Source organism: Ptychodera flava, chromosome 15 (genome assembly GCF_041260155.1).
Source record: "Ptychodera flava strain L36383 chromosome 15, AS_Pfla_20210202, whole genome shotgun sequence".
NCBI lineage: Eukaryota > Metazoa > Hemichordata > Enteropneusta > Ptychoderidae > Ptychodera > Ptychodera flava.
In genome coordinates, this window is record NC_091942.1 from 15,097,139 (window position 1) to 15,113,022 (window position 15,884).

The window sequence follows — 15,884 nt, forward strand, 5'->3', positions numbered from 1 at the left end:
TAATGGCCGAGAATTCAGTGTTCCCGTGTCAGTTCACTCACTGAGTGGTAAACCTCCTATACCTTACATGCATTACAGTATTGCATGAATATACCGGTATGTAGTTCAATGGAGGTACGATGCGGACGATTTTTGGAACATGTTACTTGATCTTGCTTCCAAATTTCATGATCTTGGGCTATTTTTCGAATAATAATGATGATGACATGTAGAACTGAAGAGAAAGAGGAATTTCATGTCAAGAGTCCGAGTAAAACCCACTGCTCCTCTGCTAATTTCCCTTGTGTGAACTCAGTGTACATTGCATTCGCACTTTATACATTCACTATTTCCAACAATCGTTACCATCGCAGGTGAATCAATAATCACTGACCAATTTATCACTTTTGATTTTATTATCTTTTTCTCCTACCGTTAATTGTGTGTCAATTTTTTACAGTGTAACAAATAAGTTGAGCAAATTTGTGTTAATCGTTGACAATATTTTGATGTTTTGCCTCTGAAATTTCCATTCTCCAATATGCAGTACTACTTGTACACGACCCAAAATTCCAAGGATTGTTTTCAGTTGTATAATAAGATTACTTTTGTTTTTTGCCTGTCATGTTACATCAGATGCCATGAAATTATTTGCTGACATTGAAGGTGTTGCTGTGAGGATCCCCGTGCACTCTTCAGAGGTAGACCCAGTGTGGAATCTCGAGATTTTTCAGATGAGGCAGTTGCTGGAACAAGTGATAAAACGAATTTGGCAGAAAGAGTTGAGGGGGAAGACAAGAGAGTATCTCTTGGTATGCATGTTCCCAGGTGTAAACTTAGTTAAGTATACTCACTCCGGTTTGCCAAGTTGAACCAAATGTGAGCCAACAGAGCCAAGTGTCATTGGCGATATGTTTATTGGAACTGATTGACAAGGTATTTCAGATATATTCAAAAGTCCAGTATAAAGAACATTTAAGAAACAATGATATCTTAACATGTACATTTTATTAAGCTGTTTCAATGATAATAATGATGTGCAAATCTTAGCCAACCTGACAGTAACTGTCTTTTACATTCCTTATGAATTGCTGTATACATGTTTCATTTGAACTTGAAGAACAGAATATTGAGTTATATTGTATGTCAATGACATTGTGAAAGTTGATTGAAAATGACTTGATTTAAAATTATCATCATGGTTAATAAACAATATTTTACAGTGTGATATTTCAAGAGAGTACTGTAGGGATCTCAAATTCACACTATCCTGTTTTTTCTTTTCATATTGATTCGAGTAGTTGTAGTTTTAGAAAGAAAGGTATTTATTCAAATGCAGGTTTTATTTTTTAAGAAGTCTATTTTGGTTGCAAATATGACAGTCTCTATTTCTTTTGACTGTTCAAAAGTTACAGTAGCTTTAATTCTCTTTATTGAGTAAAACATCTTAAACTTTTTGCTATAGTTATGCATGGATGTTTACATGCCCAATATTTGGTGTTTTAAAGTTCCAGTAACATTTCATACACTTTCTTTGTTCTTCTCTGAAAAGCATGTGGAACACCTATTAGCACTATCCATCTTTTCAACTCGGTGTGTACTCTGTATAGACTGTATTGTTGTTGTTGAAAGTTGAATTCTAGTCTGGGCTAGAATGCAATCAAAAACCCAGTAGAGTTTACACATATTGACACTTTGTTGACAAGCCAAATTATATCAGACGGTGTCAACATGCTTTTGTAAGTTAATCAAGAAAGTGTATTTGACACTGAAATAAAATAGTTAAAATCATAAAAAAGTGCAGAACTGCTGACTCAAGAGTACATATACATATATGTGTGAAAATCATTGTCACTTGTAACCTTTGAATACAAGATTGCCTCAAAGCTCCTTCATAACATAGCACAATGACCAGTGAGAAGATTAGCCTTCTTCCTGTTGCAATGTTTACTTATGAAAAACTCTACCTCATATGTCTTCTGTTATGTAAAGTTTATACGAGACATATTGATGTTTACACTGCCAGTAAATATTTATTGTTGTTTGTTCAAAGTGAAAATATTTTTTGAGTTATTTATTTTTATGATTACACATAAAATGTATGTGAAATATATACTAAATTATTACATTGTTAAAAAACTATACAGTTTAACTGTGTCCATTTTTCTTTGTACACACTGAAACACAGACAAGGTCACTTAGATACATATGGAATGGTGAGGGGAATATCCAACAATCACATAATTTGAAATTATACATATCCTAGACAATGCTTTCTGATCTTGTCACTTGTTATACACTTCTCAAAAAGGTAACAATGACACCAGGCAGTATGGTCTTGCTGGGGTTGTCAAAATTGCATACTCTATCTTGCCACTTTTGCCATGTCTTATGAGGGCATTAAGTTGTCCTTCATTGACTCTATGGAATACCCTGACACCAGTGACTCCCCTGGCTGGCTCATGAAGATTTGTCAATCCTTGCAACTTTCGTCGAGCTGTACATTTTCTGATACGCGTATCAAATGGATGATCCTAAATGAATTGAAAAGATTACATAATAAGTAATTAGCAATAACTAATTCGGCCCTGATGTTATTGCAAGTTAACTGACAATGTGGATATAAGGAGTTTACACAAAATAATAATAATTATTATGAATCAGAAGGTCTGTTGCACGGTCAGTAAATTTGCCAAAGTTTCATAGCTTTATCTGCCGCTTATCAAAGATGTGACAATACATTGATGCACACTTGGGCAAAACATGCAGAAATTTGTGTTCTCAGAACCACATGCAAACCAATGTCTTAGCTATATGCAGCCATTGCATATGATACATATTTATAGAGCCTGCCCAGGTCAAATGAAAAAGTTGACAATTTTACTAACGGTGTATCAGTATTCATGAAATCAGTAAGAATACTTTCTTTGCTGCTGCCAGACCTGACCACATGCATAACACATGAACTTTGAACTCCCCTTAATTTTCGGGTAAAGGGGGAAAATCCTGTTAATGCAATACTGGATGAAACACTGAATACTCTAAAAACAGGCTATCCGAAGTGGTACAGATATTGATAAAATGACTTTGGATAAACTGAAGTGCCCTGTATTCTTCTCTCGTGTATGAATGGCCTAGCTAGTGCCTGCCCTGTGAAACTACACTGCACTGACTATGATGCGGGAACACTGAATTCTCAGAAATTATTCAAAATTGAACACAGAAACTTTCCTGGTACACTTACTAACATCTTCTACACTGTATGAGCTACTTTAAACGATCTTCAAAACCAAGCAAGAGCGAGTAACATGTTCCAAAAATCGTCCGCATCGTACCTCCATTGAACTACATGTACTCAATACTGTAATGCATGTAACTGTGAGGTATAGGAGGTTTACCACTCAGTGAGTGAACTGACACGGGAACACTGAATTCTCGGCCATTATTCAAAATTGAACACAGAAACTTTCCTGGTACATTTTCTAACATATTCTACACTGTATGGGATACTTTAAACAATCTTCAACACCAAGCTAATAAAGATATGGCATAAAATTCTTACCGTCGCCAGCATCTGACTTGTCAGCTGCCATGTTGTTAGCGCCACCAACGGCGGAATTTTAGTCAAAACGTTTGGTTTTTCGTCACGACTTCTGGATAATCCGGCACGACATCACTTTTCCCGAAGCGACTATCTAGACCCTGGGTCAAAACTACTGCGTGCATAGTCATGGCATCTGTTTCACTATCAAAACTACAATTTCTTAGGTACCCCTGCAACTGGCAGCAGTCAGAACGCGTGTCCAGTGCCCTTGTCGGTCACTGCTCAAATTATTTCTGAAAACCTGTCTTCTAGACTTTAAACCATATTGTTTTCAGGGTACCAAAAGGATCATTTGAATAATGGTCTTCTACCTTCCATTACAGTAATCGTCTCTATATCATACTGTAATCGATTACCTATTTCGCGGAGAGTGCCTTTTGATAGGCTTGGTCAAGATCTTTGAATAGGAAAGTTTACAAAACTGACAGAATTTTCAAGAGACTCTCAACACCGGGAAGAGCTCGGCCTACTTCTGCAAATGACACAGTCGCTAATAATCCAGAATCATATCCGCTGCTCCGAGTCAAACAGTCGGATAAGTACTGCCCGGCTCGCAAGAAGAGAGGGCCATTGTATTTCTACCGTCCCGTGGCTCACCATTTATCATACTTAGAGATTGTGATGTTGTCTGCGGCGAGTGTTTACTGCGAATCCGAGAACACTAAGCCATTGTTCCTGGCGTTTTCACCGCGCATGACCGACTGTTACAGTTCTATAGTCACAATCCGAACAATTTGCTGCGTCACCCTTAAGGCAAACAGAGATCGGATTGTAAAGTTATGGTATCCCGCTGGACAATGAAAAAAAAGTAGCGCGGTAAAACGTGGTGTCAAAAGTATTACACTGCGGGAAAGATGGTTTGACAAGGTCGTTTAGGTGAGACACCGTTGAAACGATATTAAATAGATTTCATAATAAAACAGAATTGAGCTATGTAATTATGAGTATTTGTTTTTCTGAGACGAGCTGGGATGCAAGGATTATTTTCTTTGAAAGCATTTTAAAATTTTTTTCGCAAACTTAAGGTTGGCACAAAACGCAAGATTCATATTGTTATATGAGCGACACAGCTAAGTAGATCTCAAAGTGCTATTTCACCAAATCAGATAGCACTCGTTACGGGCACATCGCGTCGTGGGACATTTCAACCTCATCGAAGACTGACATTTTTTCTCGACGTGTATTGCCGTGAAAGCACGTCTCCGTCTTGATCTTTAACAACTTAGTTGGAGTAGCAGTGTCTAGTCGAGGGTAATTTCTCGACAATTAACCGGGGATTACAGTAAATTATTAATACCTGCTGCCCCGCCGTGCAAACACGACTCCTGACAACGCCACGCTGTTGAGAAATTCGACTCGCGCAGAAAACACACAACTTTACCTCACAACCATGAATTGACCGCTTGTTCATGCAGTGCTGTTCAGATCATCTCGCCAAAACCGAAGGAACACGCGTTTTCTTTGCACCCAAAACGCGTTCCTTTCTCGGTACATGTGAAATTAAAAGGCATTGGCGTAATGCTAACTTTTGATGATTTTTTTCGGTATTTTTATTTTGTGTGTAAATTGCAAGTTGTTATTTTACTCCCAAAAATGTTGAAACACCAACTTTTTAGCTTGTCAACATAGCGTGTATATGTGTACAATGCACTCTTATTGTTTGAATTCTAGTACGGACCAGAATTAATTTGTCAACAATAACAATGCAGTTTACGCGTGTACAGGCTGAGTTGACAAACTCAATACTGTGTACATCAACATGCTTTGGGGTGAAGCAAAAATTATGGATGACATTAAAAAAAGGCGAATAAAATCATCAAATATTAGCATTATTAGCCCTTGAAGAGAAGAACGACTTTTTAAAGTCAAAACAAAAAGAAGCTAGATGCCAAAGATGATATTCCGTCACACATTCATGCAAGAAGCACTTGCCCGAAAGGAAGTGAAAGTACCTCAAGAATTCCTCATGGATCCTGGTGAGTACGAGAAAGAGGAAGAAGGTTGTTTGGGGTTGCCCTTCCTTTGCACGCCAAAATCCATGACGAATTGTTTCTTGCAATATGTTTGTTACATAGGATATGGTTTTATAGAGAAGATTGGGAAAGTTGCATACAATGTAATCATGGTACATTTTGGTAAACAAACAATTCTTAAGAGAGTGGCGAACCACTCAGAACTGTTCAGCGGTACCTTGTGTCATGATTAGTCACCCCCATGCGGATAATTTCAGGGCCAAGACTCGTTCGGGAAAATTGTGTGACATTTATTCCCACGATAATCAATAAATACTTTTCATGTCAGGAAAACAAGTTTATTTGTATATTGATTCATTAAAATGGTTGGAATGTTAAAGAGCAGTAACAAATGACTACAAGACTACCTGTCGTCAGTCAGGTTATTATGATGCAATTATCTATCAACTATCTACTGAGAGAGAGAGAGAGAGAGAGGAGAGAGAGAGAGAGAGAGAGAGAGAGAGAGAGAGAGAGAGAGTCTATCGGAGGATTTTATTCAACTTTCTCTTCCCCTACATCGATTCAGCATATGGAGTGTAGGTTAGATGAACATGATGATTCATCGATACCTACTCCGAAATGATCCTTTGCAGAAAAAGGTTCACGCTCCGAGCTAACTTTGAGTAACTCACCGAACTGTTTATGGACAGTTCTCATTGTAACTATGAAATGATTTCTGTGTGGTCATATGCATTTGGCCTTGCATTGCTAAAGATGACCTACAGCCATGAAACCAATATACTCTCTCCGGTCAAGTAGACGTAAAATCTAAAGGTGTCTTTGGACTGCACCTGTCATGTGATATGATCAGGAACGTTTGTTTTGTAGACTTGGTTGGATACGACATGGAGACTTGTTGAAAACAAAAAAGGAGAGTCGAATCGAGGATTAGAGGGTGTCGGAATACGGCCACTATGTCAGAGACAATTGTGATGGATCGGATTGTACACTTGAAACTTTGAGCAGATGGCAATCCAACGGGCACGCTTCAACGCACGCGTTCAATTGGCGAACAATTCTGTGTCTCTGTTTTTTACATATTTGTCAGTATTTTCATGTCCGAAAATGTTGGAAATGCCACAGGTCTCACTTCAGTAACTCGTGTCAATATTTAGACATTCTTTACCGATAAATACACCATCTTTATCTGACCTCTCATTAAATATCGCCCGTGCTCAGGCATTCAATTGCTGCCTACAAAACTCTGTCAGCATCCAAGCTTTAAAACGTCCTGGCAATGGTCACTAGATGATGGACTTGATATACCTATAGACAGCAAGCAAATTAACTTAGGATATGACGAACTATAGGTAGTCCATGCCTCGAAAATGAAAGACTTAAACTTTTGCTCAAACTTTCCTCAAGCAAACTTTCAACCATTCTCTTTGAAAATTAAGAGTAAAAATCGGGGGTTACCGTGAAAATGTTGGCACCAGAGAAAAGAAATTACCCATTTTTTACCAACATTTGAAATTCAAAATGGCCGCCATCCCTGTGTTGTCTCTGTGTAAAATTCCCGACTTTTATTTACTTTATTTATTTATTTATTTATTTATTTATTTATTCAGCTTTGACATAAAGTCAGGATGAGTCGCACAGGTGACTAACACCTATAAAAAAGCAACCCTCCACAAAAGCACACATTTAACAAGTTACACATACAAAATTAAAAACAGAAAAGACAAACGCAGAATATAACAATAATAAAAATATACAAAAAAATTTCAAAACAGAACAAAACAAAACAGAGAAATTAACAGAGACGGCAATTTTTACAGTGGCACTTTCCCACCCAAGTACAAGTGTTATCAGGATAAAATTTTTTGTTTAACAGACCCGTGTAATGTTTTAATAAAATAGACTTGTATGACCTAACACTTGTTGAAGATTTGCCATGAAAGGGCATTACACTACACGAGTAAAAAGCTCTGTTAAAAAACGAGTGACGAAAACATTCAGTTTTAAAAACTTTCATAAAACTAAGCCGTTGAAAACTGAACTTTATTTTCTCCATAAGCTACACGATGAGCTCCCTCCCCCCACAAGTGGTAAGACCAAAACTATATTGTAAAAGTTCGAGTACATATCTGTCCCAAAGGCGCATTCTATCATATGGTACCATAAGCTGTTTCTTTCGGTCTTTTTCCCAAATTAGTTTCGTTCAGTTTGTAAAATATGTTCTACTCACAATATCACGACAAGCAGTATTGTTCAACTCGCCAACACAGTCTTCATGTGTATCATATCAAATGTTATTGTCTACAACTGGATTAGAATTTTAATTTGAATTTGAGTACGTCCTGACCATAATGCATTTTTTTTTCAAAAATAATACTGGATTTTATAGAGGTTACGTTTTTTTTAAGGGACAATACTTTGCTAATACAACATGCAATACATGACAACAATAATGAAAGTATTATATACCACAGGGCCCAGGTATTCAATAATGAAGCTATAGTCCCTTCAGCGAAATCGCAAAACATAACTTGCACTGTCACTTCAAAATCTCGGATAGCGATGACATCACACGAGATCTCTTCGTTTCAACAGATTTCAAGTCTGGCGTATTTGTATTTCCCCATCAACTGGGTCGGCCCGAGTTAAATCTCCTGTAGCTGGAACTTCTGATGAATTTTCCGGCATTTTTGTTCTGGCTTCGAAACAGTTTCTTGTTCTAACTGCCCAAATCAAACACAGTCTGTGTGTGTGTGTGTGTGTGTGTGTGTGTGTGTGTGTGTGTGTGTGCAATGTATGATGCTTTAGAAGATATATGAATGATGATAGTCCTAGCTAAACGTTTATTTTAAACAATACTATTCTATATTGTACCAAATGTGTTGTGTTGGCAAGGCTTATGCCTGTCTAGGCTTTAGGGAGACCATGGGAGATCAATAAAAAGAAGAAACTTGTCTTAAAGAATTAAAGTATTGCAAAACTTATCAGAATTAACAATCATTGTCCCTTTAAGGTAGAATGCGCCTCGAAAGTGAAAGACTTAAACTTTCGCTCAAACTTTAGAGTCTGAATAGCTGTCTCCGAAGCACGTTCTATACCTTAAGTAATGACAAATATTTGGGCAACAAAAATGGGATTTGGGAAATGGGAAACTGACAAATTGAAAGGTGCCTCCAGCAATTATGAGGGGATGGGCTGGGAGAATTATAGGGACACCTTCTTGAAACCTGGCTTCTGAACGTTACTTTGATTTCTTACAGTTACTAACTTAGTGTTTATTGGTGGTGGTGTTGGGGGGGGGGGTCCCTGGCACAATAAAAACTCGTCATCTCTCTGTTTCTGATGCTGTTTATGCTGTTTAACGTCCTTTCCTTTTGACACCAACTCCCTTTGTCAATTACTTATGCTCAATGTGTGTTCTTGTCATGCCATGTCTGCCAGTCTGTCTGTCTGGCTGTCTGTCTGTTTGCTATTTCTCTGTTCCTGACAATCAGTATATCGATGGCCCAGAGCAAGAGGGGCTATCTCCTATGCTTTAACATAGGAGATACTGCAATCCATCGATATCATCTTTCATGAAATGCCATTATGTGGAAGATTATATATATATATATATATATATATATATATATATATATATATATATATATATATATATATATATATTAAACAGAAAGAAGATTACATAAATATCGTCCAGAATTTTTTTAACTTCGTGAATAGCAAAAAGCTTCAGTGCTGCTAAAACATTTGAAGACAATTCGTGTTCTGCAGATTTTTTTGACCCAATCCTAATATCTTGCAGATCATCCCTTGGTCAGCATCTTCTGCGAGTTTTCAACGCTGTCGATATGTAAATTGTAAATTACCAAACCCATAGCCATGCTATGTCCTCCCCCCGGCAATTATGTCAGGCGACGGCCCTGGTCAATGTTGGGACAGTTAATCAGTCTTGTGTAATACAGCTATGGATTCGCATTAAATATATGCATACTAATATTCTATTTAAGTAGCGACGATGACACGATACCTGGACACGTAACTCAAGAAAAAAGTGATGAAGCATCCGCTCAGTATAATAGACAACCATGTGTCGGATGTTGAATATGTCACTCGCAGATGCGTAACGGTCATTATATTATATCTGTGGGTTTATTACCACATAAGAATACTTTTGTAGATGTAGTTTAGTCTTCTCACGTAAATGCAGTACACTTTCACAGTCTAGAACAGCCGGACATAAATTTCGACGGCAAGTCATACTCAACGCCGCAAGATCTTCCACCAGGTCTGCCCCGGGCTCAATATAGAAACCAAACGTTTCCGTTTGTCGGCAAGGCAGACGACGACTCACGATAATATTGTGTGTTGTCTTCGCGTTTTATTATGACATAAGCGTGAACAGAAATTACTACTTTCTATTGTGCGCTTGCGTTGGTTACGAGTAACATATGTCAGCGGCGCGTGACAAAACTTCTCGACAAATTTTATGAAACGAGCAAACAATTTTCGGTCAGTCTTTCGCGCGTTGCGTAGTACAATCGGGTTTTAATCGCAATGCTTTGCAGTTCTCTAGAGCGCCGCACTCTCTCTTGTTTGGGCATGTGATGAAATGTGAAAGCATCTCATCAACTTTATTGTGGCTGACCCATTCGCAAATATGAATAGAAATATTGTCCGCGCGTCGTGCAACCCCACCGGTCTTTCTTCCATTCTTCTCACACAAGGGGTTTAAGGCTGCGCGCGCAGTCTGGTCTCACCTGCTTTTCGACGTAATGCCAACGAGCGCTAATAAACTTTGGCAAGTACAGTGACCGGGAGAATAGAGAATCAAAACCTACCATTTTTCAGACACAGAAAGCAGTGTGTTCCATGTATACCAAGGACAAAAAGCCAAACCAAGGGCATTAATCTTCGTGAAATACTAATTGGTCTGGCTCTTCCTTTCAAGTATAGTTTCTCTGACAAGTCTTAGACCGTCCTGTAGTTCTTGGAAAGGTGATGGTTTTCCTATTTGTGAATAAAACCAATATAACTGTTTGAGCGGATTAGATATACTGACAGTGTAGGTAAACAATCTGTGATTCAAGTATAGTCCCGTTTGAAAAGATCTGACATACCTTTATTCAAATTTAAACCTTACAATATCAGGCAATCGTTGAAAATATGACATTTTGATATGATGCTTTCCCACAAAAACGAGAGAAAGTTTATATTTTATGAAAAAAAGTTTGGTTCTGAAACGTGAGCTGACTGAACAAAAGCCAGGAGGGGTTTGGAAGGACGTGATTTCGCGGTTAAATCTGTGCGTTTTGTTTCTGTATCGTGAGAAAAGTGCGACAAATAAGTGAGCGGTGCTTTGGTGGCACTGGGAAGGTTATCTGTAAAGGCAACAAGTCTGTATTCAATGCGGTGCATTGTGCGCCGTAATCCAGCGCTGATAGTTCGGTATGCCTGGAATGTCCGATATGTCAACCTGGCAAGGTCCGAGCCAATAGCCATCTCGCTGCGTCGTCCAGAGGCGGGACCTTGTCTTTCAACATATCGTGCTTCTGAAAAAAAGAGGGCCCCAACACAATGCGGCCACAAGTCTGTAGTGGTTCCATATCGTTACATTTGGTCAGGCTGACCCGGCGCGATGCCCACCGCTGCCCACCGACCTTTCTGACTCGGTGGCTGTCCGCGTTCACCGGGCCATCGACCGAGGACCCGGACCTGGTGGCCGACGCATGATTCTCTCGTGTGCTCCCCTCCTGTCGCCAGATTTTTTTCAGCAGGGAAACTCGAAAACGTCCAAAAATACGGAGGAATGTTGTTTATGAATGGAACATTTCTTGCTAAGAGAGCTCATTGTACTCGGCGAACAGTGGGGACTTGTTTACGATATTGGAAGGTGGGATGTCATGCACAGAGCCCATGAGCAGGATCATACCATATACAAGTCATTTCCATCCGAGCCTCGGAATTTGCCAGAATTTTCCAGTGAGAAGATGACGCCAAGAACAGCCTTATTTAAGGCACTTTGGACTAGGTATGAGAAATTTGAAAATATCACATTTTTTCTCATTAATCTCCGTTTGTTATTTATTTCCTACTGTATTCATATCGCGTTTCTATGGACAATCTAAGTGTGGTGCATACGAGGGAGCGCATACAATACCCCAGGCATGCTTAATGATTCAAAAATCCAGTTCATTGGAGATAAAAAAATTGCTACCACCAACCTTAATATGGTATTCACTGGACTCAGTCTGCGAGTATTCACTGTTTTGCACTGATTTTTTCATTTCTTTCCGGGAAAAAAAACAAAGTCGCAATTGTACTGAATACGATCAATATGTTCTTTATTTCAAATCCTGCACATCAGTGAAAAATTTGCCGCACTTCTCGATTCACAGTTTACAGTGGCTCCCGCTTGTATGGTTTATTGGATAACGGATTAACTGGCTTTCCAATCCTCATATATGCCCTATGTGTGAAAATGTATCGCTCTGGAGAGACACACACACTGTCAGCAAAAAAAAGGCATGAATAGCCCATTATCCTTCGCGGAGGGTACACCACGTTCCGTAGCGTTTTCAAAAAAAATGTCTCAGCGTGAACAAATACAAATACTGGGACCGGCATTCAGTCTCGGCTACAACGGAATGATTGTGCGTTATTTCGCAGCTATAAGATTAGCGCCCACCGAGTTCAACTCTCGCATTGTTTCGATGTCAGAAAAACATCGCAGACGACTGATAAGATAGCTCGCCAGGAGTCCATTTTTTCATATTTATTACTTAAAACACCGTGGAAAAACATAAGCTCGCAATTCCGTGATCCTAATAATCTCTTAAAACCGGATGATCTCGTATATATGGGTTTTGAAGAGACCCACGTCAATATGATATATTTTGCCAGGGGTGTAACATATTACAATTCTTTCGTGTATAATTTTTTGTGTGGTTCGGTGCACTGTTGTAGGCATAAGCGAGATAGAATATTGAAATACTCGACTGCCTTTCAAGTATTGAACGTATTTACACAAAAACAAATTCGCCCTTTCTATCTTCGATGTCGCGGAAGAGCGTACTAATATATGAAATGGGTCATGGTATACAATTTCAACAATTTTGCAGGCCTCAAGGCACAGCTTCTTTGTACAATGCAGAAAAACACACTTTTTTGTCGGGCAGAAGGAGGACGGCAATTTGATACCAGCGACTAGATACTAGTACACTGACAAATACACACAAAACACACATACAACGCTACACAAGAAAATAAAATTCAGTCATCCAAATCGCAAAATCACCCTTCTCGTAAGCGTCCCGTATTTGTGTGTTGTCGAAGCGGTAACGCGCGTTAATGTCACTGAATACGAAGGGTTACGTGGCCAGAAGCTATCGCGTTGATTTGAACGACAATGAAAATAGTGATCCGTTTTGTCCAACTGCATGTGCAAACATATAACATTCTAAAACCCATTAATCAAATTCTGCCGGCTGAAATACCCTTAAAAACTGACCGTGATCTCTAGACCGATCATTCAGCGCGAGGTCAAGCATATCGAAGGCCTTTTAGGATTGTAATCCCCCGTACTCGACGGATTTGTCTTCAAAATCGACTCTTATCCAATCAAGTAAAGTACCGTCTCGACGCGCTCATCTCCTCGACCCCGTGTTTTTAAGCCCCGCAGACAGCATAATTCAATGTCTTGCACTGCAATAAAAGTAGGTTTTTTCCTTAATAAGCGAGACTTGATAAGCTTACACCTTAAAGACGACTTCCCGGGAGCGCCAGTGAAGCTTGCAACATGAGCGCCTCCGTTCGATCGATGAGTGTTGACCGGCCGTCACGCGTGTTGACTAAAATGGGCGTAACTGTTTGATGCCAGTCGGCAGTTTTTGGTGTGATGACAATTTTAAATGTCACAAAATTTGCTGTGAAATCGAGTCAGCAGATCTTTCAAACAAATTTTTTGAGGATAATAAGTTCGCTCCGAGAAGTCGTATTTTCCAAATTTATAGTCACTGCATAGCTGTGCATAGAAAACATCTCGCCATTAGAGCGTGGGTTTGTTGATTGGCCAGTATAGGATATTCCAGGTGCTTTGAACGAACATCACGCAAACACTGCAGTAATTTGCCACATTTCCGCTTGTTAAGTACATTGGTTCTGATATATCCTTTGGGATTTGCGGTTATATAGCGAGAAAAAATTTACCAATTTCAAGGTTATAGGTCACCATTTTAAGCCAATCAAAATGTTTCCATGCTGTTGTAGACAGACACGAAAACAAAACACTTGAGACATAGCGAAGTGAAATGCGCCGCTTAAATTTATCTCCAGGCAACCTCGCGGAAAAATGGCCAGGAAAAATATCTAGGTCACCTTCGTCATTTTAAAACAATTTAGTGGTAATTGCAGGTTGTTCTGTCGAAACAAATATACCGCTAATTACTTTACCATTGATTTATATATATATATATATATATATATATATATATATATATATATATATATATATATATATATATATATATATATATATATATATATTGAATTATTGAATTTCGCCTTTTCAAAGAGTGCAATATTGAAATGTCGTTGTAGACCCATATAAAAGCTATGTGATTCCCAGCAACTCCATCTCTCCAACTCACATCTCGTTTCATTCAGAACGAGATTTTCTCAAAAAAGTGCATTGTGGCGTCGAGTAAGTCTCGAACCGCTAAGTAGTCGGCAATTAAAAAAAAAGTTGTTGAGAGCAAAGAATTGAACAGGTGCGAGGAAAAATTTGGTCTTGGATGAGGCGCGGCCAGCAGCACGTCTCTGACAAATCGGAGGAGTTTAGAGCGCTGATTGTAATTTTACGCGTTAACTGCATAACTCCCGTGAAAGTTTACCGTCTCAGGTTTACTTTCATTAAGTCTATAATCTGTTTACACTGCACAAACACGCCTCCCATGCGTGTGACAAGGTGAGACGGTGTAGAATTCGCCACAAACACGTACATCATTGAATGTATCCGGGCCTAAATACCATCCTAATCTCCATCCTATTGAGTTTCCAGCCCACTCCGCTAATAACTTATACCACATAATCCCCATGTGCTGATGTTGGGAATTCAATCCAACAATTTATTATTTTTCCACACCGATTAGTTAAATTCACCTGTTTATTTGGCTTGTCGGTTTAATTCTAGAGTACCGCGCAAAAGTCCGCGATACTGGGTGTCGTTTGGCTCAGACATCCAGAGCTATAATTAGAACCTTGATCTTTCACATGCTAGAGTTGCGACTTATCGCATTATCAATGGCTGTATTGTTTAACCGAAAACACCTCCACTAATCCGGATAATCTCCGAGCAAACACGAACAATCCCAACAAACATCGGAAACATTTAAATCTAACCCATACCGTTATTTGGTCGCGTATCAGTCAGACTTTTTTTTTCAAACCCGGCGAAGTTTGTGTAGGGTTTGAATTGTTTCGGCGCTCGTGACTAGCAAAGTCTACTTTTTGTCGTTCCGTTTATGCCTTTTTTGAACATTTATCTCTGGCATGCCTATTCACGTACTGTTTGAGTGGGGCTTGGTTTTATATTTGACGAAACTGACGAGATAATTTTAGTCATAAGTGTCACAGTGGAGAGCGCGAAGAATGAAGCCATTGTATGGCTATTCAACCCTGGACCCCGTACCATACATTACAATCGGGAAAACATGCACAGCGTCGTGTGGGATGTCAAAAACAACCCGTAAACACTTGAGAAATTCCAACCACCAGAAAAACAAGGAACTCGCCACGTGCATCATAATCGTAGGTTTATCGATCTTTCCCTCGAGAAGCCCAACACTTGGAATTTTTATTCGGTAGTCAATCTTGTGAAGGGGATCGATACCAATCTGCCAAAAATGCGCTTTAGTAAGATTTAGAAGGACGCACTGTGTTCTGTTAATTCAGCAATTAAAAAGTCCCCTGGACGGCGCAATCGACACAGGTAGCCTCTAGAGGGCGCATGTTGGCGACCACAAGAATCCACGTTTTCAACATGCCTTGACAATTTACTTTGAAGCGAGCTTGGGGGGGGGGGGGGTAGGGGGCGGCAGTCTTTAGGCTCAAACGTGCTCTTTTAATTTGACCATTGTTCAATCACATACTTCGGTCATTTTTGCGCATTCATATTGACATTTCATCAGAGATATAAAATATCGAAATGTTGAAGTTGCGTATTTACATATTGATTGAACTGATTTACTTTGCCAAATTACGAAGGCGATACAGCAGAAAGGGAGAGTAATATGTCTGTCCATCAGGTACAGAGCCGTTGTGATCGATTT

General features: G+C 39.2%; 1 protein-coding gene and 1 long non-coding RNA gene across 5 annotated transcripts in view; one reads left to right on the forward strand and one right to left on the reverse strand.

Moving 5' to 3' along the window:
* Positions 1-968: 968 nt before the first annotated feature.
* LOC139151287 (uncharacterized) lies at positions 969-4,116 on the reverse strand. Its single transcript, XR_011556381.1, has 2 exons — positions 3,542-4,116; positions 969-2,513 (listed from the first exon to the last, which is right to left on the reverse strand). It is a non-coding gene; the product is annotated as an uncharacterized lncRNA (long non-coding RNA).
* Positions 4,117-11,107: 6,991 nt separating this feature from the next.
* The window catches only part of LOC139151289 (uncharacterized), a 47,582-nt gene continuing 42,805 nt past the window's right edge, over positions 11,108-15,884 (forward strand). For 2 of the 4 annotated variants that reach the window (XR_011556383.1, XM_070723971.1), the window contains exon 1: positions 11,110-11,587. Coding sequence is in view for 2 of the 4 variants with exons in the window: in XM_070723971.1 (XP_070580072.1) it covers positions 11,379-11,587 (209 nt within the window). In the remaining 2 variants the exon portion in view is untranslated. Of the gene's footprint in view, positions 11,588-15,884 lie in introns of all 4 variants that reach the window. The other 2 variants (XR_011556382.1, XM_070723973.1) reach the window with 2 other exon arrangements.